Source organism: Falco naumanni, chromosome 12, assembly GCF_017639655.2.
Source record: "Falco naumanni isolate bFalNau1 chromosome 12, bFalNau1.pat, whole genome shotgun sequence".
Lineage (NCBI taxonomy): Eukaryota > Metazoa > Chordata > Aves > Falconiformes > Falconidae > Falco > Falco naumanni.
In genome coordinates, this window is record NC_054065.1 from 33,923,796 (window position 1) to 33,946,187 (window position 22,392).

At 56.9% G+C, this 22,392-nt stretch overlaps 2 protein-coding genes across 16 annotated transcripts in view; both read left to right on the forward strand.

Moving 5' to 3' along the window:
• The first annotated feature begins 1,310 nt into the window (after positions 1 to 1,310).
• On the forward strand, positions 1,311 to 15,706 carry SRF (serum response factor). 3 transcript variants are annotated; one of them, XM_040612052.1, is made up of 8 exons: positions 1,311 to 1,876; positions 2,953 to 3,219; positions 8,559 to 8,820; positions 9,164 to 9,343; positions 11,028 to 11,147; positions 11,859 to 12,050; positions 12,579 to 12,655; positions 12,913 to 15,706. In XM_040612052.1, the coding sequence occupies exons 1-8, from the start codon at positions 1,316 to 1,318 to the stop codon at positions 13,006 to 13,008; spliced, it is 1,755 nt and encodes a 584-aa protein (XP_040467986.1). In that variant the 5' UTR covers positions 1,311 to 1,315; the 3' UTR covers positions 13,009 to 15,706. The 3 variants fall into 3 exon arrangements, with proteins under 3 accessions (XP_040467986.1, XP_040467988.1, XP_040467987.1); XM_040612054.1 differs by lacking the exon at positions 11,859 to 12,050; XM_040612053.1 differs by lacking the exon at positions 9,164 to 9,343 and having other exon boundaries at positions 1,314 to 1,876.
• A 3,313-nt stretch (positions 15,707 to 19,019) lies between these two features.
• Positions 19,020 to 22,392, forward strand: part of CUL9 (cullin 9) — a 35,184-nt gene continuing 31,811 nt past the window's right edge. For 5 of the 13 annotated variants that reach the window (XR_005830354.1, XM_040611725.1, XM_040611728.1 and 2 more), the window contains exons 1-3: positions 19,021 to 19,064; positions 19,958 to 20,018; positions 21,171 to 21,779. Coding sequence is in view for 10 of the 13 variants with exons in the window: in XM_040611725.1 (XP_040467659.1) it covers positions 21,185 to 21,779 (595 nt within the window). In the remaining 3 variants the exon portion in view is untranslated. The other 8 variants (XR_005830355.1, XR_005830356.1, XM_040611732.1 and 5 more) reach the window with 3 other exon arrangements.

Consider the following 22,392-nt stretch of genomic DNA (forward strand, 5'->3'; position numbering starts at 1 on the left):
GCAGTGGCAGTGAGGGGGGTGTTTGGTTTTGCAGTTACTCCCTTGCTCTGTAGGAAGTTGGCCCTAGAGAGTGGGAGACAGCTGTGATGGCTGGTGGCAAGCGTGCACGTCCTCTGAGTGATGAGGCAGATATGGAAAGAGCTTGTGCAAGCTGCAGAACCCTCCCGTGGGGCGCCCAGGAGGCGAAATGGGTCTGCGGCAGGGCCAGTGCTGGCAGAAGTGAGGTCTCGCCCTGGGTCACAGCTCCTGTTTGTAGGACAGGGTGTGGGAGAGCCCCTTTGTCAGCCCAGGATGTGGCTCTGCCTGTGCTCCTAGCTGCGAGCTTTGGGGTTCTGTGGTCCCTCCTGCACTCTTGCAGCCTGCCTTGCACCTGGCTGTCCTCCCCGCATGGGCTGTTTCCCTCTGCTGCGGAGCTCCTGGTCTGCACCCGAGCGGAGGCCGTAGCCTGTGCTGCCTGCCAGGGACCCTCTGAGCTGCAGAGCTGGGCCGGGTCTGGGTCCATGTGTTGGGACCAGCCCAGTTATGCACTCAGGGAGCAGCTTACAGGTAAGTCTCTGTCCCACCCACGCATGGCTGCGGTGCAGGACCCCGCTCCCTCCTCATGCGGAGTCAGTGTAACTGTGCCCGTCCTGCCGAACAGGGAGGGACCATTTTGCTGCTGACCAGCTTGGACAACGCGTGTGTCCGGCCCAGCCCCGCGCCCCTGAGCGTTCCTGTGGCACCCAGCCCCCCAGTGCCTCCCCTCCTGGCCCCGGGCACACCCTGCAGCCACCAGAGGCCAGCGGGCAGCAGTGGGGTGCGGGAGCGGAGAATCACCGGGAGCAAGTCCCGGCGGCACGGCTGAGAGGCGGGCAGGCGTGGCGGGGCGCGGAGCCCCTCCCCACCGCATCTCGAGGCCGGCCAGGCGGGTGGTCTCGGCCACGTGGTGCGTCCGCTACGAGGACACGAGTGGCTGGGACTGGTGGTGGCAACAGGGGAGCAAAGGCGGGAAGGGCAGGCGCCTCAGCCCGATCCGCTCCGCGCCGCCGCGGGACGGCCGGGTGGCGTGGCGCGGCCCCCGCCACCCGTCCCGTCCCGTCCCGTCCCGGTCTCCGTCAACGCGGCGCGCTGCCCCTTTAAGAGCCTCCCTGCGTGGTTCAAGCTGGCAGTGACGCGAACGCAGTCGGAACGTATGCAAATCAAACGCCAGCCGCCGACCAATGGGTGCCGGCGCTTGGCGGCCGCCAGCCAATGGGGTAGCGCCTCCCGGCGGGGCGCCGGCTCGCCCCATATAAGGAGCGCCTTCGCCATAAAAGGCAACATTGTATCGCTTTATATGGGGGCGGCGCGGCGCGGCGGGGGGCGGCGGCGGAGCAGGGCCGTGAGCGCGGAGCGGGCGGCGGGGCCATGGCGGGGCCGGCCTGACCCGACCCGACCCGCGCTCGCCGCCGCGATGTTGCCGAGCCAGGCCGGGGCCGGGAACGGCGCCGCCGCCGCGCTGGCCCGCGGCTCAGGGCTGGGCCGGTCGCCGGTGCCGCGTGGGGCGAACGGCGGCGGGGCGGCGGCGGCGGGGCCGCCCGGGGGCCGTCTGGAGCGGGAGGTGCTGTACAGCGGCAGCGAGGGCGACTCGGAGTCGGCGGAGGAGGAGGAGCTGGGCGGCGAGCGGCGCGGCGTGAAGCGTGGCCTGGCCGAGGCGGCGGCGGCGGCGGCGGGGCCCGCGGCGGGAGCGGCGGCGGCCGCCTACAGCGGCGGCGTCGGTGGGGGCGGCGGGGCGGTGAGCGGCGCCAAGCCCGGGAAGAAGACGCGGGGCCGGGTGAAGATCAAGATGGAGTTCATCGACAACAAGCTGCGGCGCTACACCACCTTCAGCAAGAGGAAGACCGGCATCATGAAGAAGGTGCGGCGCCGGGGAGGCGGCCGCGGGTGCCGGCTGACACCCACCTGTCGGCGGCCGGGAGGGAGCCCCGGCCCTGGGGCGGCGGGGCCGCGCCCGGAAACGGCGGCGGCTTCCCGGGGCGGCAGGGCCGCGGCCCGGCCCCTTCCGGGGGGCTCAGCGGGAGGCTCCGGAGGGGCTCTGGGCCGGGCCCCGAGCGGGAAGGGCGGCCGCGCAGCCTGGGGCCGGTGAATGTCGGGGTGCGCCGGGGGAGGCCCGTCCCGGTGCAGCCTCCGACCCTCGGCCCGAGCCGCCGGGGCAGCTCTCTGCGGGTCGCTGCCGGATGCTGGCGCCGGTCCCGGGGCACAACCAGGCCGCCTCGCCCCGCCGGGGTCCCGCGCCGTGTGCCGGCCGGTTCAGAGCCGCCGGAGGCCGGAACCCTTTTGCGGAGGGCGATGAGGGGCTCGGGGGTCTCTGTGCGCGCTTGGCTGCTGCGGGGATGGCTGCGGGTGCTCTGGGGTGCGGAACGGGGCGTCTCGTCCGTGGGCCCCGCTGAGCGGGGCCGTCCCAGCCCTTAGGCCGGCGATGGGGGTGGTGGCCTCGCTGTGGCGGTGCTGGGGTGCAGCCGTGCTCGGGGCTGGGGAGGCTGAGAGGGGAGTCTGGGTCCCGGCCTGGCTGCCCTGCTGGTGAGGTGAAAGATGTAGTGGAGACCCCTGAGCTGAGTAGCGTCCCCTTACACGGTGGAAGGCGGGGAGGAGGCATCCAGACATGTCTGGAGGAGCAGGTGGGATTTCCAGAATGGAGACAGTCAGTGTCCCCATGTCCTTAAGCTATTCTCCTGAGGGGACCGCTCTTTTCCTGTGGCCTCTTGGCATGTAAAGGGGGTGGGCACGCAGTGTGGGGCAGTTTGACCTGCAGGGAACTAATTTTGAGTTGGTTTTAGGTGTCATGGCTCCTCTGGGGTGATAAGGAGCTGGAGCTGGCGTGACCAAAAGGAGGGCTGTGCTGGAAGCGCAGGGACATGGCCAGGACTCTCGTCCTGCACTCTTGTATGTCTGTGCTGTCTGTGACTCCCTGTTCTTCCCTTGTGCTGCTGGCAGGCCTACGAGCTCTCCACGCTGACTGGCACGCAAGTCCTACTGCTGGTGGCCAGTGAAACAGGCCATGTGTACACGTTTGCCACACGGAAGCTGCAACCCATGATCACCAGTGAGACGGGGAAGGCGTTAATCCAGACGTGCCTCAACTCCCCAGACTCGCCCCCACGCTCAGACCCGACAACCGACCAGCGCATGAGTGCCACGGGCTTTGAGGAGACTGACCTCACCTACCAGGTGTCAGAGTCAGACAGCAGCGGGGAGACCAAGGTAACATTCCTGTGTTCAGCCACATGCCCGGGCACCCTGGGACTGGGGGGGCACAGGCTGTGCTGGGAGCACTGAGCATCCCCAGCCTTCCTTGATGAGCAGCTTGGGAAGCAGAGGATGGGTTCCTCTTTTGCTGTGACTCCAGCTAGCTCATGCTGTGGCCTCTTGGGGCTGACTCCTTCCCTTGGCGCGCGGTAGCAGTGATTTGAAGAGGGAGGGAAGTGAGTGGCAGGTGTCCTGGCCCTGGCCTTTGCAGCGGGGCTCCCTGCTGGCCCAGCCCACCCCCCTGGCCAGCTCTCAGTGCTGTTATCTCTCCCCAGGCGTCTCCATGTTCTTGCGCTCATTGATAAAAATTTGATTCTGCCTCCATGGCCTTATAAGGCCTGGTTTCCCTCGCCAGAGTCCCTGGCAGGGCCCCTCACATTCCTTATAAGCTGCAGCTGTCTCTTGCTTTGGTGCTGTTTTGGAAGGGGGCAGGGAGGACATGGGGAATGGAAACATTTGGCTGGACCAACCATTTCTGCTCCCTGCCCGGTGTCCCTGCAGGCGCTGGCCCCTGCCTGCCTGTGTTACTTGTGGCCTCTCACCCAGGGCACTACAGAGGGCCTGCCCATGGGCACAGAGTCAAGCAACGGCCTTTTTCTGCTGGAAGGGTCGTGTCTTGTCCCTGCACCCACTGGTGCTGTTCCTCGGAGCTGCTGCAAGAAAGCTGGCTTCTGTGTCCCTGCTGCTTCCTCTGCGGGCTGGTGCTCAGGTCCGCTTGGAGATGGGAGGCAGGGGAGCTTGTGCTGCAAGGCTGGGGCGATGTGCTGTGCTGGGGGTCTTGCCCACAGCTTGCCAGGCTTGTGTGAAGTGCCGTTGGGTGCTGTGGGTTGCTGCAGCTCTGCTGTACCTGTGCCTGTGGCAGGGGTGCCATGTTTGCTGCAAAAGCATCCTTTCAGATGAACTGTGGCCTTGCTCTAGGAGCCCTCCACCTGCCTGTGTGCGAGCCACAGCAGCATCCTTGCCACACAGTAGCCACTAAGTGTTAAGCAGACAAAACCTGGAGGGAAGGGTGTTTGAGATCTCAGTGTTGTAATCCCAAAGGCAGTGGGTGCAGCCCTGAGGCATGCCCAGTGTGTTGCCTGGGGCTGCAGGGGTGTTCAGCTGCGTGTTTGTGCCCTGTGGCAGTGCAACAGTTCTGGTCATGGTGCCACTGGGTATGTGGCAGCCGTGATTCCTCTGTGCCCTCTTCCCCACGTGTGTGCAGTGCTTTACCAAGCAAAAACTTATCGCTGCAGTGCCCTGAGAAATATCAGCCGTCCCAGAGATCCCTTTAGGCAGAGGAGCTGTGATGGGCCAAGGTGTTGCTGGCCAGAGAGCTCTCTGCTGGAGCCCAGAAGAGTCCCTGGGAAGGCTTCCTGCTGATGGGAGCCCAACAACAGCCCTGGCTGTCCCAGTCTGCTGTGACTCCCATGGGTGCCTCCAGTTCCCTAGTGTGAGCTGTGGCAGCCCTTTCCAGTAGGCCAAGGAGCCCGTTATCACCAGCAGTTTCTCCTTTGAGCAGCTTGTGTTTGTAAGGACTTGTGTCTCTTGGCCTTCTCCTGGGTGAAAAGGCAAGTCCTGTGGGCATCCCGTAATGAGGCAAATTACCTGTGCCTGGAGTGATTTGGAGGTGTAGGAAGCGCTGTGCATGGCAGCTGACCTGTCCCTGGGGGGACTTGTTCACATCATGGCCTGTAAGATTTTTCCCTGAAAATACTGCTAGGTGGCCCCAAAGGAAGTGTGCTTTTGGGGTGCAGTTACTCTGCAGAGGAGATCTTCTTAGCACAACTTCTCAACTTCTCTGCAAACCTGCAAGCTCCATCTCGGTACACAAGCAGTGATGTGTGCAGTGCATTTGGCTGCAGCCCTGTCTGCTGCTTGACATTCTGGCTAAACTCCCCTCTGGCCTGCTGAGGGTTCTGGGCCTTGGCAAGCCCTGGAGCTGGGGACAGTCCCAGCCTGACTTTTCCCAGTCCTGCTGTGCCTTCTGCAGGGCTGGGAGCCTGGTTTGATGTGCTGGCAGAGGTCAGCCCAATTCGGATAGACTGAGCAGCCCTCTGAGGGTGAAGGGAGCCTGTGGGTGGGCCATGGCAGGAGGCTGGCATCCTTGCTGAGAGGTGGGTGGTATGCAGGGCTGGGTTACGGCCGCCTCATTGGAGGAGGCGGCAGGAAATTAAGTGTCTGGACTGTCGGGTCCAGCCACATAGGATGGTCTGGGAGAGTTGGGCAGAGAGTTGTAGCCTTCCTGAGAACTCTGCTTTCTGGATCTCTGTATGGACAAAACCTGCTTGTGTTCAGCTGCTGCAGCAGAGTGGGCAGCAATGCAGCTAGGCAGTTAACCTGCAGTCAGCAGCCTGCTGGTATTCCTTTGCACTACAGCCAGAAGCAGCTACAAGATCCTTCTGTGCCAAACCCAAACTCCCTGCCATGGAGATGAGCTCAAGCTATGGCTGGGACTGGGGCACGCTGTACTTTCAAGATAACAGCTGTATTTTCACAATGATATTGTCATGTGTTGACCTTTCTGATCTTTTGTCAGTCCTGAAGGAAACAGCATCCTCGTGTAATCTCCTGGGGGTGGTGGTGTGGGGGAGAGGAATTTGGAGGGTGCTCAGGGGCTCTAGATGGAGTGAGAGCATGGGAGTAGCACTGATGTGGTCATCTCTCTTTAGGGTGAGGGTAAGGGTGGGACTTCCTGCCCCATCTGGAATGCAGACCAGGTGTTGGAGACCACTTTGGGATTTCCCATGTACTTCCAAGGCCAGTTGTCCTGCAACATCCATGTAATAGTTTTGGCTGGGGCAGGGTCTGTGCCATGCTGAACGGTGTTGTCCCAGGCAGCCCCCAGTAATTGTGGAGTGGGATAGTTTCTGTCCCCCAGACTCTATTACAGTCCAGGATGGGCATCCAGTGGCCTGGGCCATGCATGCCCTGTGGTCCACTCATGCTGTATAGCATTTACTGAGTGTGCACAGTGGTGTGGAACTGTGCAGGCACCTTGTGCTGCTATGCTGCACCTCTCTGCTGTGTGTTGATTCTCCAGGCACTGCTCTGCAAACTGAATTTTGCAATGAGCTGTGGTGGGGAACGGATGCATGGCTGGATCCAGAAGGGCCTTCAGGGCTGCTGTGCTGCCTCAGGGCTTGTACCTGGCACCTTAGGTAACCTCTGCTGAAGGTGACCCATGGCTTTGCTCCTGTTGAGGGCTGGCCTCGTGCGTGTAGTCTGGGCTTTACAGGGTGCTGGGAAGTGCCAAGGTGTCCAGGGACTCTGAGGCATCCCAGACAGGTGTGGGGAGAAGGCAGTGGGTGTCCAACCCCAGAGTCTCTCCCAGCGCGCTCTCTGTGCTGGGAGCTATTGCTGCAGCCCAAGAGAACCACAACAAAGATGGGAGGAATGTAAGTCCCACCTGTAGCAGAGTAGGGAGGGCAGAGATGGGGTGTGTATGGTTTGAGTCTACTGGCACCCCATCCCTCCCGAGCACCTTTGATGCTCTGATCAGCCTGAGGTTTTGCCTTGTGCTTCCAGGGAGTCCTGGGAATCCCACTGAGTAGGGTGCTGTGAATCTTTTGGAGTGCCCCCTCCAACCCTGAGAGCATGGAGTGTGGGGGGATGCTAAGTGCCCTGGCTGCTTGGGGGGCTGTATCTCAGGGGTGTACAGCTTCAGGAGATGTACACCTGGGGATGGGAGAGTCCAGCTTTTCCAGCTGGGAATGGGACCCACCCTGCTCTGCTATGGTTCCCACGGCCTAGTGGGCTGGTGGGAGCTCTGCCCTGTCACCACGTGGGGAGGGCACCTACAGCCTCCATGTTCTGTGTGAGATGGCAGGAGTTTGGTTGAGCTAATGGAAAGTGCCTTTGCTGGGCTCCACTGTTATCATGTGCCTCTTCTAATTTGGATTTCGGGGACCATCGTGCCAAGGTGGAGAGCAACATCCCTCCCCAGGCCCTGGGGCACAGCTGAGTGCCCGGGATTGGCTCCCCCTATCCAAAATGGGTTGCCTTCCCTTTTTTAGCTGTTCGTTGAGCTGTGAATTCCTCATTCCTGGCAGCTTGACAAGCTGGGAACAAGGCTTAGCACGTGGGAGAGCTGGGCCCACCAGCCTGCAGCGGGAGGGGTGGGAGTGTGGCAGCCTTAACTCTTCCCAGGCACGCTGGCAACCATGGCAGGGCATGGGGACAGCAGGTCCCTTGTGGCACAGTCTCCTGTGGAGCAGTGTATTTGCAGTCTACTCTTGGCTAGGTGAGCAGGACAGGAGAGAAGCCGTGGAGACCCTGGGTACCCAAAAGGGCGTTTGGGGGAAGGGGGCATGCTAGGTGAAGTATGACTGCTGGGACAGCAGGGTTCCAGCTTGGTTGGTTCCTGCAGATCCAAGCCTGTCCAGGTCCAGCCGCATGCTTTGTGGCTGTGGAAACTGGGCTGTAAGTGTCCTGCAGCCTGGCATATGCGTTTCTCCCTTGTTGCCAGGCCAAGGAGGCAGCCTCCTGGGATGGCCTTGGCCTAGCACTGGGCACTGCTCCTCCTGGTGATGCTGTCCTCAGATGGACACAGAGCTCTGATGCTCCTTGTTGGGACAGCGCATGCTGGCTGTAGCTGACGCATAGGGTCCCTCAGAAGTATTTGGCCCTTGCTAGTGGACTGGCAAATGGGTGCTTCCTCTGGCTGGATTCTCTACAACCCCTTTGCTCCAGCAGATTTGTGGAGGTGTTTCCCAGGGCCTGCCAGAGCAGCAGGCAGGGTTGGTTTGGATGTCCCTGGTGTATGGGGCAGGCCTTACTCCCCTCTCCCTTGCTGCTTTTGGTGTGCAGCTGCCTTTAAGAGCCAGTTCTCTGCTTGTTCTTGGCCATGTGCTTCCTGCCATACGGGAAGTGGTGTGTGTGTTCCTGACAGGAGACAGTGTGTTTGCCTTTATGTCTGTCCCTGCAAGGACTGCTTTTGCCTGTTGTGTGCCAGAAAGATGCTGTTTTCTTCTTGGAGGCTATTGGGACTCCTGGGGAGGGGAAGGGGTTGCTTCATCCCCTGGTGTCTTTCAGGGAAGTCTCTAAGGGGACCTGTGTGGCCCTGGGCTTGTATCCAAGGCTTATGCTGAGCTCTCTCCAGCTCTCCTCATGCTGCATTATTGGGCACAGTCTCCTCATGTTTGTACGAGCTACTCCTCCCTGCTACCCTGGCTCTGCTCCCATGCGCTGGCAGCAGGCTATCAGGGCATGGTTTAGTGTGGGGATGCAACCTACGGAGCCTGGCTTGGTCTCACAGGCAGATGTTGACCAGGTCCAAGGGCTGGACTAAGCTGTCACAATCTCTCCTTCCCCAGGACGCACTGAAACCAGCGTTCACTGTCACCAACCTGCCGGGGACAACATCCACCATCCAGACAGCCCCCACCACCTCGACCTCCATGCAGGTCAGCAGTGGCCCGTCATTCCCCATCACTAATTACCTGGCGCCAGTGTCTGCCAGCATCAGCCCCAATGCCGTCACCAGTGCCAACGGGACAGTGCTGAAGACTACTGGAGCCAGTGCAGTGACATCTGGGGGCCTCATGCCAATACCCACCGGCTTCACTCTCATGTCAGGTCAGTGCCTTTAGGGGCTGAGGACTGCATCGGTCTGTCTTTGCACCTGGGGTGTGTTGCTGCCCTCTCCGTAGGAGAGGAGACCTAGTGGCAGGAGGAAGCAGAGTGGTTGCTGCTGTAGGGTAAACCTGGCTGGTATTCCTTACTCAAGCCCAGCCAGGCTAGTGGCTGGAGAAGGGTCATATAGTGGCTGTTTCTTTAGAGTGCTGCTAGCTGGCCCTGCTGCTGGGAAGGGCACAGTGGCAGGGAGCTGAGCTGGGACCCCAGGGCAGCACCGAGAAGCCTGGAGGGAGTGAAAAGAGCTGGTGGTGACAAAGCCTTTCTTTCTCCCTCCTTTTGGCAGGTGCTTCCCTTTCTCCGGGGACCCCTACCATTCCTCTCACTCAGTTACAGCCGCACTCCCTGACTCTTTCCAGCCAGCAGGGCCAGGTGGTCACGGGTATGGCTGGACAGCTGCCGCAGGCACAACAGACAGTCTTCCGCTTCCCTGCCAGAGCTGGAGGGCAGATCGTGTCGCTGACAGGTCAGCACTCGCTTCTCCTCCACTTCCTTGAGGTGGGGGGTTTGAGGTGTCTGGGGGGGTCCTGGTGCTGGCCAGAGAGCTGACCCCCCCAGCTGAGGTGGGAGCACAGAGGAGGCAGAGAACAAGGCACCCTGGCTGTGGCTGTAGGGGAGAGATGGGAAGACAGGGCAGAGAATGCTTGACTGAGGCAGAAGCAGCATCCTGGGGGGTACAGACCAGGGGAAGCTGTGGGTTGTCAGTGTCCTGCCCCAGGGTTTGCCCTGTGGCTGGCAAATGCAGAGGAGACAGATCTCTGGTGCAGCTGTGCTGAGGGCTGAATTGTGCTGCTAGGAGGGCTGATGGAAGGAGACCACAGGGTCTCGGATGCCCACTGGATGTTTCCTGCGTGCTGGCATTTGGCTCTGAGCAGCTGCCTTTGCTTTTGTGTTTAAATCTGCAGTCAGTCACCGAACCACAGTGCAGAGGGTAGGTTAAGAGAGCCAGGGCAGAGGAGGAAGTGGTGCTGCTGTGCTGCCTTTGGTGCATTGTCCCTTTTGTAGGAATTTCTTGTTGCACTGAGTTGAGGCTCTCCAGTGTTGTACTGGGGCTGGACATGCTCATGGCTGGAGTTTCAGAGCAGGGCTAGGCTCTAGGCTCTCCTTTGTGGACAGCTGTCAACCTGAGGACCAGCACTGAGAGTGAGACAGTATATCTTTAGTGTCCTGCCTGTTTGTGCGCTAGTCAATGGGTCTGATAGCCTGCATGGTTTCTTGGAGCCTTTATGGCTCCCACGGGCCCTGGCAGACAGCATGATCCCATGCAAGGTGACTGCATTTCCCTTGTGATCTGGAGGAGCTATGGGAGTAACAGGGGTGGGTCTCTGGTGTGGAGAGTGGGAGATGCCCAGTCTGAGCAAGATGGATGGTGATTCCTGCTCTCTGGCATCTCGCGCTCTTCCCTCCAGAGACAGGACCTGAGCTGGAGGGGAGCTTTCTGTGCTGTGAGCCTCATCTCGGGAGCTGAAGCAGCGAGTAGGCTGGGCTGGAGGCTGTGGAGCTGTGCCTCTGCAGCTCTGGGATGCACACCTTGCAGCCCAGTGGTATCTAATCCCTGTGCAGGGCACTGTGATGGCCTTGAGATCACAAAGTAGGCAAGATAGCTGTTCCCAAAGCTCCCTGGGGAGGATGGAGCTGGACTCCAGAGTGTGCAGGCAGTGGGGCCCAGCTGGCCTAGGCATTTGGGCTCTCACAGTTCTGCTTGGTGCAGTGAGATGATCCTTGTGGGGCTGGCTGAGCGCTGGCAGTGCTGGGGTACATGCGCTGGACCCTCAGCTCCCATCGTCATTTGTGCTGTGTCTTGGTGGAGCCAGGGAACGGTGAGGAGGGCCCCAGACATTCCTGAGCCATGCCTGGGAGCTGGGCAAAAGCTGCTGTGGCCTTTCCTTTTCTCTCTGGAGCCCTGCAGGCCAGCTAACTCCTCCTCGGCCCCTGTGTGCCAGGAAAGAGCAGGTTTTGGCTTGCACTTCGGGGCAGGGTCTGGTTTCTGCCACGTGCTGCTTTTGGCTAGCCTCCCCCAGTGCAGTGCAGTGCAGAGCCACGCTGTGGAGCTGTGCGTGGTCCAGGGGAGGGCTGGGGAACTTGCATGTGGCCCCGAGTGTCTGTATCCCTGCTGAGCCAGGGGCTCACGGGCTCCTCTCTTTCCCCAGGAGGCACGATGGCTCAGCAGGTCCCAGTCCAGGCGATCCAGGTGCACCAGGCACCGCAGCAAACGTCTCCCTCTAGTGACAGCAGCACTGACCTTACCCAGACCTCTTCCAGCGGAACAGGTAATTGGGACATTGTGGTAACCATGTTCTGTTTTCCTGACCACTGCTGGTAACAGTTCACACCAACAGACTTCACGCCTGCTCTCTGGCCAGGACCTTTCTTCACACCAACTCTCTTGCAGTCTTTCTGACCGTTTCCCAGGTGTATTTATCCCTGTTACCAGCTCCTGTGCTACTTTATATCTAGGTAGATGCTGCTGTCCATGGGGTGCCTTACATCATCTGCTCTTACTTGCAGCATGGAGCTGGGAACAGGTTGCCCAGTTCTCAGATGGTTTCTTAGCCAACATTGTCCTTGGCACAAGGCACTGGGCTCACATCTGCTTGAGTTTTCTACTGTATGTGCAGAGGACACCTCTGTTGTCAGTGAAATCTTGAGTTCAGGTGCCTGGATGCAGGCTGAATCCAGTTCAACAGCTTTATTAAAGCTTTATCAGGAAACTTGAATCTCAGGTTGAATTCAGTCCTGGGATATTTGGCTACCGTGCTTTTGTGCCTTCTCGTACTTACACATGAAAGGAGAGGTTTGACCTCTCTTGCCTGTTCCCTGGGGCTTTTCACCAAGAGTTTGGGAGAACAAGATTGGTATCTCCACGTACCTGCTGCTTCGGGACAGTATGCCAACAGTGGCTAAGGGAGGGGTGCTGAGCAAGCATGTGAGTGTAGCAGAGTCCTTTTATGTGGCTCACATGTAGTCTGTCCTGGTGCCAGTGACCCTCCCAGCGACCATCATGACATCGTCTGTGCCAACCACTGTGGGTGGCCACATGATGTACCCCAGCCCACATGCGGTGATGTATGCGCCCACATCTGGCCTTGCGGACGGTGGACTTGCAGTCCTCAACGCTTTCTCACAGGCGCCCTCAGCGATGCAGGTGTCCCACGGCCAGGTCCAGGATCAGGGTAAGACAGTTGTCTGGGTCAGTGCTCCCTTAAGTGCTCTGATACCCTAATTTTTCTCATCTTGCATGTATTTATGCTGTATATTAATTTCAGAAAATTTTCTTCTAAGCAGTCCTTGTGGCTGTACAAAGGCCTGGCAAGGGTGATGCTTGATGCGCACTTTTAGATCCGGCCATTCTCCTTTGCAAAGGATTGCTCGATCCATTTGCTGGGGAAAAAATATGAAGGTTGCTGAGATGGGTAGCATATGGGGCAGGCAGTGGAGGGAGCTAGGAGACTCTGGAGAGGACATGTGGTTGCACGAGGGGGCAAAGCAGCATGAAGCCATGCAGGCAAGACTTGGATTGAAGGCTTGTGCCTGCTTCTCCCAGCACTTGGAAAACTAGCACATGGGGCTTGCTCCTGGGATGCCTCCATGCATGCAAACGGGTACCTTCATCCTTGTGAAGCTCCGTGAGCTTAGGGAGAGGACCCATGGGGTAGCACTGTTTAAGGGATGGTGTCATTTATGCTCTCTCTCTGTGGCAGGTGGTGTCCCCCAGGTTTTCCTGACAGCCCCATCAGGCACTGTTCAGATCCCAGTCTCAGCTGTCCAGCTTCACCAGGTAGGCACAGATGTGTTCAGGGGGCGACCTTGCTCTGCCCCTGCCCCCACATCCTTTGTGGGTCTGGGCAGACCTGGGCCCTTGGGTGGGGCCAGTCCTTGAGTCCAGGAAGGCTGTCTGTGCCAGCCACCCTTGGGTGAGGAAGTCTTGCCCTCCTCGGACAGGTGCCCAGAAAGGACGGTGTCACCCTAGCTGCTGGTGCCCGTGGTCTCAGGGCATGCTGTCCCCCAGTGCTTCCTTCTCCCTTTTCTCTGTAGATGGCTGTCATCGGGCAGCAGAGCAGCAGTGGTAGCAGCCTGACGGAGCTGCAGGTGGTCAACTTGGACACCTCACACAACGCCAAGAGTGACTGAGAGGCCTCTGTTGCCGGCCTTGTGCTGTCCCTGGCTTGTCACACCAGTGCCGGGGCTGGTGGCAATTCCTTCTCATACAGACTGCACCAGTTATTTATTGTTGCCTTTTCACGTTTCCTTCATCCACACATGCACACACACACACATGCACCCACACACACATTCACACAGGATGCGCGTTGGGGCGCAGGACTCACCTGGGGTGGAGCTGTGCTGGGGCCATGCAGGGCTTGGGAGCATTTCATTGCTGCGATAGCTGTGCTTGTCTCACGCCAGCCAAAGAAATTTGTCTCTTGAGGGGAGGATTGCTCTGTGCTGTAAATAAATACTGTGGGCTGTTCCCAGCAGGATGCCCTGGCTCCTGGGCACTCCGAGTCACCTTGCCCACAAGTGTTTGCTCTGCTCAGATCCAGAGCCATCCTATGGTGGGCACAGCTCAGAGCAGAGTGGGACAGAGCTGTGCTGCTGGCCTCAGCAATGTGCCTTTGGGGGGGGTGACGGGTCCTGGCCGCAGCAACTGGCCCTGGGCTCTGGACAGGGCAGAGTGGCCAGCTTGCATGTGCACCTCCAGTTGGGCCCGTGCGCCCTCCCTCTGGAGGGCAGGGCACAGCTTGTGGCAAGCTGCCCCGTCCCCCTTGTATGCACTACAGTGAGCCCTCTGCCCTCAGTGCCTCCCTGCTGGGCCACCTGGCAGTTTCGCAGTCTGGCTGGCTCTGCCCTGGCGCCTGCCTTTGCACAGCTGAGGTGGTTGGTGGATGCCCAGGAGCACAACGATCCCCTGGAGAGCTCCTGGGAGGCTCTGTGGCTGGCCCAGCCCCACACTCTCTTCTAGCCCTTCCACTGCTTGTGGACTTCGTACACCCAGGGGAACATGACTGGGTCTTTCCCACATCCCCCTCTGCAGCTCTAGCCAGTGCTTTCTAAATTTCTGTGTCTGACGCAAGGTGAAGAAACAACTAAAGTGTCAAAGGGAAGAGCCCATGGGGCACTGGGCTGCTGGGCAGGTGGCAGGCTCTCCCTCTGAGCACCAGGGTGACCTGCTGGCCATCCTGGGCTGTAGAGGAGCAGCAGTGATGGCTGTGCAGGCTCAGCAAGGCTGGGAGAGAAGGGCTGGAGCATGTTTGGTCCTGCATGGGAGTTGGCTGTGAACGGCTTTGCTACCTAGCCCTGTCCCTGGAGGGAGTGTGAGCAAGTGAGAGAAGCTGCTTAATCTTTAGGGAAAGAAGCAGCTACTGTAACTTTTTTTTTTTAAGTTAAAGACAAAAGAAGCCTTGGTGACAAAAAAAAAAAAAAAAAAGGAAAAAAAAAAAAAGAAAATGACTTTATTTTTCTAAGTGTTAAACTCAGTATTTATGTAATTCTTTAAGGAATAAAAGTTTGGCTCCTGTACAGTTTTCATGGGGTTTGTACCAGGGGGATGGGAGAGGGGTGGGTGGGCATGGAGGCAGGAAAGGGGCCTTGCTTTTGAGTTTGTATTGTAACCTTGGACATGTTCCCTCAGCATTAGCGTTTAAGCTGTGCTCTGTACCCACCAGCGTGTGCCAGGAATCAAGCTGAGCCAAGTGGGATGCTTGTTTCCCACTTACCTGTACTGAGGACTCCGTACCCATCATTTTGGGCTTAATGGGCAGAAGGCAAGTGAAGCAGTGGCTGGTCTCTAGAAGTGGGGAAACTCATCCCTCAGGAGCAAGGTGCTATGTGTGCCTGGGAGCCAGAGATGGGCTGAGTTTTCTGATGGCTGCCCTGTTCACCTCTGGTCCTGGGACCTGCAACTGCTCTGTTGCTGCTCGGGTGTGGAGCAGTGCTACCTGTGACTCCCGAAGGGATATGGGCATCCCTGCTCCTCCCTGGGCAGCAAGTGGCTGGCAGTGACTGATCCCTGCTCACTGTGCAGGTAGCATCCCCTGGACTCCTAGCTGGTGATGTAGTTCCCCCTCTACAGTGGTTCCTTAGTGCATGGACATGGACAGGGTCCCCTCCAAGTATGCTGTGCAGAGAGGTCCCAGAACAGCCTGGGAAGGGCTTATGGGGACTGGGGTGGTACACCTGGTGAGAGTGATGTTGTGTGCTGCCTCCCCTTGGTATCCTTGCTCTGAGTGATGCGTACCCTGCAGCTTGTAGCACTTGGGAATGCTGTGCCATGCCCAGCGGCTAGGTGTACAAAAATGCTCAATGATGTTTCCAAAACAAGGCTGGGTATCTAGGAGTTCATCTGGGGTGAAGGATGGGGTTTGCATTGTCCTTTGCCCCGGCACGTCACTGTGGCCTGGCTTTGCTCTGCTTTGCTTATGCTAGCACAGCAGAGCAGTTGGGCCAGGATGGCAGCAGTGCCCCTGCTGCTGCAGGGTGCCTGGCTGCATCCCCTCCCTGGCTCTCCAAAGGCAACTGCTGGTTAAACGCTAATGGTGTATTTTATTTAAGTGCAGACTTGTAAGAACACTTGTGTATCAGGGATGAAATGGCATTTATTGTGCGGTGACATTTTTAGTTCATTTTACTGGTTTGAGGGTTGTGCGTGTGTGTGTGTGCGTGTGCGTGTGTACGCATAAGTGTGTGTGGGATTATTTTTTTTTTCCCCTCCAGTTTCCAGGGTTGTGTTTCTGGAAGGATGTGGAAGTAATCACAGTACTATGTACAGAGCTTTCTTTTGTATTAAAAAAAATTTACTCTTTCAATAAATGTTACCATTTTGTGCACAGATTTGGGATCTTGGCCATGCTTTGTGGGAGGGAATTGAACAATGCCTTAGGGCCAATGAACAGGGATCAAAGGCAGATTCCTGTACCTGCTTGTGTACTGGGGGGGGGGGGGGGGGGGCACAGATGGACTCTCTGGACGTGATGTGTCAAGCAAGGAAGGGGCTCTTTGCAAAAGTCTCCATCCCAACTGCCTCCTGCACATTTGAGACTTGACCAGCTGGACTTCTATTCTGGGAGTCCCAGAGCCAGTGGGAGGGCTGGAAGGGGTCCTGTGGTGGGCTGGGCAGCAGGGCTGTGAAGGCTGCCCTTTCTGAAAGCTCAGGAACAGTGCTGGTGGGTAGGGCATGGTGTCAAGGCCAGAGAAATAAAAAACAGGAATGAAGAGGAACAGGGATTTTTTGAAAAAGAAAATAATTGTTCTAATTCACAGGCATTAACAGGGAGGAGCAGGAGGACCTCAAGCACAAGAGTTAAAAGAGGACAAACAGCTTGTGTTGCTTACAGAGTAGTTGGGCAATAAGCAAGTCTGAGGAAGAGGAATTTTTGCCATTGTAACATCAAAGAAAAGATGATCCCTACGCCTGGCCCTAGTAGGTGGATTACATATTTATATATTGATAAACTACCACAAACCAAAGAAGGACAGAGAGATTTTTTAGTAGTGACAGAAGTATTTCCAGGGTAGATGAAAGTTTTGTATGAAGATGCTGCTGTTATGGTAGCGTTTACCTGCTACAGAACTTGACAGATAAGGCCCTGTCATCATAGGAGATGTCATGCAGCTGGCATCTCAGAGCATCCAGACGTGGTGGTTGGTGTGCACAGTACCATCCCTGGGCCTCTGGACAAGGAGAAAGAACAAACTGGGCTTCAAAATAAGCTAGTTGAAAGGCTGCAAGCAGAACAGCTTCCTCTGACATCGGCAGGCACCTGATCCAGGTCTCAAAAATGCGGTTGTTTCCCCTCCCCTCTTCCATGTCCATTACTTCTGGATGCCTGACGTCTTTAAGGATGGAGCTTAACTGTTGTCTTTATGAGGTTCAACACCAAGACTGTTAAAATCCCTCCAGAAAACTGCTATGAGAAGATGTGATGTTCAAAGTCCAAACGGGAGAGGCATTGCTTAAAGCCAGGTCAAAGGGGGATGCCTGTCAGCCCCTAGAAGCCAAAGGGCACATGGGGGCTCAGTAAAGGTGGGAAAGAAACCAAAGGGAGAAGGGCTCAGTTACAATCATCTGCTGGGTCAATGGTGTGCCAGCTGAAAACACAGCTGCTAGCCTCTACATAGGATCAGGTCCTGGAGCAGATGCCAGCACAATGTAAGGAAAGCTTAGCACTGATAGAAGTCTGTGGTGGAGGGACTGCCCTGTTCCTCACAGTGCAATTGGGAGAAAACACATCTCAGTGTAGCAGGAGAGGAGAAGATGGTACAGAATGCACTTAGGAGCAAAACTCAACTGAAATGGCTCCTTCTTCATTGGGAGGGGAGGTGTTTCACTTTTACGGGTTACACCACAGGCAGCCCACATTCAGCATGCCTACACAGGTACGTCTCATCCTTCGGCACCACAAAACCCACACAGCAGCAATGCCATGTTACTTGTGCACAGGGGTCTGTGTACGACATACAAAACTAACATGGCACAAGATACCACAGACAATATTTTTAGGATAAATGACTAAGCATGGTATCGAGACCATCAAAGCCAAGACGTAAGCAGGGCATGTGAATACCACAGAAAACCTTTCAGCATCACAAACGAGACGTCTATGTCCTAGACAACCCCTACCATTTATTGTTGGTGACAATTTTGGCTATGGGATGTTACCAGCCAGGCTGCATTTCCCACTGCAAAGCATCATCACCACCACATCACATTTAGTTTGTGACACTAAACACAGCAGCATTGCAGGTGCAGTACATGCACAGAATGACAGCTGCCTAGAACAGAGGAAAACAGCAATGGTTGTGCGTGTGGGACCAACTTTTATGTCGTGTGGCACTTGGGAAGTTACTTTCCTTTTCATTAGTGCAAATATACTGTATTTATCTCTACAGGAGATGAAAGGACTTGTAAAAGCAAAGCATGTTATAACTAAATACCAGTTGGGAATTAATGGGGAAGAAAAAATGACATGTTAATAGAAAACACAGCGATTTCAGGACCATCCATGGTATTCTGGCAAGAAAACATCGGGAGCATCAACAGAGGTTACACATACTAACAGGGAAATCAAGAGGCTGGCTTGGAAATTTCCGAACATTTCCAGCTCATCGTTGATGGTGCCCACAGACTTGTGCAGCACTGCACTGATTTATCCAGCCTATCGTTAATTGCAATTATGTTGCTCATATTAATTGTTGATTGCTATTTTAAAACATGGAAATTATCTAATCAGCTGCATTAGTACTGAGGGCAGAAAGGAGGTTTGGCACATACACGAAGTTGCTCCAGGATCAAGTAACAGAAAGAGACTCTCATCCATTTAACCTTGATTTTAATGTTTGTTTATAATCTACAACAAATGTTAGCAGCCCAATAGAAACCTGCACCTACTGGACTGTAGCTAACTGCTGAGAGGCCTGCCAAAGAAGGGAAACACAGGCAAAGGGTAAGAATTTAGATTGAATGGTACAGGCATTACAGACCAGGACAACACCAAAGCAGGAAAGCAACTGGGCACAGGCCGAACTTGTCTGCAGCTGGCTTCAGCTGCCTCTGTAGCAATATTGACGACATTGCGAATTTTGGGCTGTACGACCCCAAAGCTGCCAAGCGCAGGCCTCACCGAAGCACCGAACGGGGCGACAGACCGAAGGCAGGGTGCAGGGCTGCAATCGCACCAGCACCGCAGGCAGGCCTGAGGAAGCTGCTGCAGTCGGATTTTTGGTTAATGCTGTGTTCTCACTAACGTTAGTGCCCGCGCCGCAGCAGCCCCACACGAGGGCCGCCGAGCAGGGCCCCGCGGACATAGGCACCTCGGGCTCCTGCAGACGCGGCTTTCAGCGCCCGGCCTCCACCTGCCCCTTGTCTCTAATACCGGCGAGGCGAATCGGGAGATACGCCGGTTTTCCGCTGTCTCTGCCGGCCTCACACCCGCTTTTGCGGGGCGCAGCAGCCCCGCGCGACAGGCCCGGCCGCGCCGCCGTCAGCAGCCATCCGGCGCGAGCCCGGGCCCGCAGCCCCTTGGCGGGCCGGGCCGCCCCGAGCCAGGCGCAGGCAGCGCGCCGGCCGCCCTCCGTACTCGCCCGGGGCAGGCTCAGGCCCGGGCAGGGCGCAGGCGCGGGGCGGGCCGCAGTTCGCCCGCCCCTGGCGGCTCCCGTAGCGCGGCCCGGAAGCGTGAGTGGCAGGGCCGGTAGGTGGGGAGCTGCCGGGCCGGGGCCGCTTCGCGTCGGCCGGAGGCCCGGCCCGGGTTGCTGCCGGTGCGGGGGGGAGAACCAGAACGGAGCGGGTGCGGACGGGGCCTCCCGAGGGGGCCGACGCGCGGGGGCGAGGCGTCCGGCCGCGCCCGCGGTCCCCTGTCTCGCCGCGGCAGGCCGAGCTGCGTCTCGGGGCCGGGAGGCCGGAGGGGCCCGGCGGCGCGGTCCGGGAGGGGGCCGGGAGGCCGGAGGGGCCCGGCGGCGCGGTCCGGGAGGGAGCCGGGCCTCTCCGCGGCGGCCGAGGAGGCGGCTCCCGGCGGCCCGGCCTGGCCCGTTCTGTTCCCGCGCGTCGGCCGGGCGCTGGCGGTGCCGGGCGGTGCCTGTGCCGAGCCGGCCGCGCCCCTGAACCGGCCGCCACAGTGCTGTCTGGGCTCGGTGGTCTAGCTGGCCTGACCGTTTGCCGCAGCTCGCAGCTTGGAAGCTCACTGCGGCACGTGTGTTTGAGCAGCCTGACAGTTCAGCTGTGGGTTGTCGTAGGCTCTGGTGTGCCTCAGCCATCATATGCCTTGTAGCTACTTCCTCAGGTGCCCTAAACCCAAACTCTCCCCAGCCTAGATACAAAGCCTTCAGGGTCCCTTCTGATAGCTGTGCTCTGCAGAGGTTTTTTCATGCTAAATACCATGAGGTGGGGATGGCATGAAGTTCTCAAACAAAATAATGCTTCATGGAGACTTGCTTTACTATGATTTTTATTTTATGTGAACTTCTTGGGGTTGTTTTTTTTTTTGTCCACTGTACAGACACAGTTAGGGAAAACAACTGTTTGGCTTGTGGTACAGCACAACACTGTTACAAAGCATAGGAGAATAACTTGCTCCTTTTGTTGCAGAGAGACTGCAAGAAGATTCTTAGCAGGGTTGCTGCAAGCTACAGGGAAGGCACTATTAGAGGTAGGTATGAATTTCTCGGGAGTTCATGCTGTTTCTCTCTGCACTTGGGAAACATCTTTAATGTGCCCATCTGACGGTCAGTATCTTCTTTGGTTGTGCACGGACTGACTATTTCCTATATATGTTAACTCCTTTTTTTAAGAACAACTTATGTTACCATCAGCTGAACAGCGTATTGCTTCACTGCTTCCCTTGCTAGTACATGTAAGTGCCAACAAGAGGGCCTGTTTGTGTGTTTGTGCTACCACCTGCCTGAGCTCCTCTGAGAACCTTCTTCTCAGACTTATCTGATCTGGCATCCTTTGCAGTAACAAAGTCAGTCTGTTGTGTGGTATTGTCTACAGTTGGCCAGCTGATTGCTGGCGCTCAGTCTTAGCAAGTTATTTCATCCTCCTCTTTGCATAGATTTAAGCAGAGAAGTGTCATAGCTGCTGCTTTGTAGTCCTAAGATATGCAGAACAGTCAGGCAGTAGAGAGTAGCGATCTTTTCATTTTGTTGAACATTCCCATTGATTAAACATTGTAAAGGAAAAGAATATCTGGGAGGAGGTCAAGGAGGATATACTTAGTGGCTTTTAGGGACCTAATTTGATGTATATGAACTTGATCTGAGAGATAGGTGGTTACTTTCTTCAGGGCCTGGTGACTCAGGTTAGGTCCAGCTCCACAGTGAGAGAGGCTTGAGCTGTAGGCGAGCTTGCAGTCTAAACAAAAACAAATAGTAAATAACAAGAGGGAAGATGGAAGTGCAAAAGCAGCAATGTGTGCAGGGTCATGTTGTGAACAGTGGAAGAGGTCAGAACACAGGCTCCAGGTCTCCTGTCGTTATTTGCTGTCATATAAGAGGATCTGAATGGGCCCGTTTTGCCTTTTTATTTATTTATTTTATTAGGACAACCTCTTTCTGTGTGTGTTAGTAATGCTGGGAACAGGGTTTATATGTGAAACACTAGCTCATTTTCTTGGAGGGGTGATGTGAGCTTCTGCAAAATGGGCTTTTCTGCAGAGCTTTATGCTGGGTGCAGGATCTAAGGATCAAAAACCGTGCCTCAGCCGCTTCCACTGTCAAGCAACTGAGATGTTTGCTCACACTTTCCCTGGTATGCAGCTCAGAAATAAAAGCTTACCCCTGCTTCCCCTCTGTCTCTGCAGGCACAGTTCCTGTCATGGTGAACGAGAGGCACAATGGCAACCTGCTCGTGCGCCTGGGACCCAAACTACAGGCTTACCCGGGGGAGCTGCTCCGGCAGCGTCGGGGCCATGATGGCCAGCCTGAATACCTGATCCAGTGGAGTATTGTCAGCTTGGAAGAGAGAGCAGTGGGAGGCAGCAGTGCCTCCTCTGCAGAGACCAAGCCAGAGAACATCTTGATGTGGATGTCTGCAGAAGAGGTCTGTGCCAGCTGCCCGGCGCTGCTGGGCAAGAGGAAGCTGGAAGGGCAGTGGGTGAAAGAGGAGAAGGCAGCCAGCCCGTTTGCTGCAGAAGTCCCACTGGATGAAGCCTCGCTGCTGGAGATGAAGGCTGATGTCAGGAGCCTGGTGCAGCGAGCTGGCCGGCAGATGGCTGAGACCGGGGCCCCTGAGTCCTCCATTCTCAACACCATCCACGTGCTGAGCGCGTACGCCAGCATTGGCTCACTAGCGGGTGCCTTCAAGGAGACGGGAGCCCTCGACTTGCTGATGAAGATGCTGTGCCACAAGGAGAAGCAAATCCGCCGCAGTGCTGGCAAGATGCTAAGGGCCCTGGCTTCGCATGATGCAGGTGGGGGCTGCTACCGCTCAGTGCCACTGAGGAGGTGCTGCTGGGCAGCTGAGGGGTGCCAGTCCTTTTGTAGGTGTGGGGTACCTAGGAAGCAGTGTGTCTCGAGGGGCTTGTTGGCAAAAGGGGAAGAATCAGACTGGAGCTTCCAAAGGGCTCCTCAATCGTAGTTGTCTGTGGTGCTCTAAGACTTGTGAGCTCTTTCCCCTGAGGGGTTCCTGAGCTGGGATGCTGATTAACTGTTAGGAGGACTTATGCCAGGGCACGTGACAGAGTGTTGGGGTGTCTCTGCTGCATGCTGTCAGTTGGAAAGTGTCTGGCCTGTTCTTGGCAGGGAGCTATTCCTTAGGTGGGTGGAGGCCTGGTCCTCACCCAGTCCTCTCATTTGAGAGGAGCTGCCACCGCTCCAAAGTGTCTGATGAGGCTTGGGTGCACTGGAAGGTTGCTGCTGGTGGTGTGTCCCACAAGACATTTGGCTTTCCCTGCCCTAGTGCCTGAGTTCATGTGGCTCTCCAGTGGGGCAGATGTGGGGGCTGATTCAGGTTAAGACTTAACTCCACTATTCCCTGGAGCCCTGTTTGGGAGCCAGTTATTTGGGGTTGCTTCTTTGGGGGAA

Coding starts and splice junctions, on each gene's coding strand:
- SRF (XM_040612052.1), top strand. CDS start 1,316: ATGGGGGCGGCGCGGCGCGGCGGGGGGCGGCGGCGGAGCAGGGCCGTG. Junction 1,877..2,952: donor AGACCGGCATCATGAAGAAG/GTGCGGCGCCGG, acceptor TGCTGCTGGCAG/GCCTACGAGCTCTCCACGCT. Junction 8,821..9,163: donor CGGCTTCACTCTCATGTCAG/GTCAGTGCCTTT, acceptor TCCTTTTGGCAG/GTGCTTCCCTTTCTCCGGGG.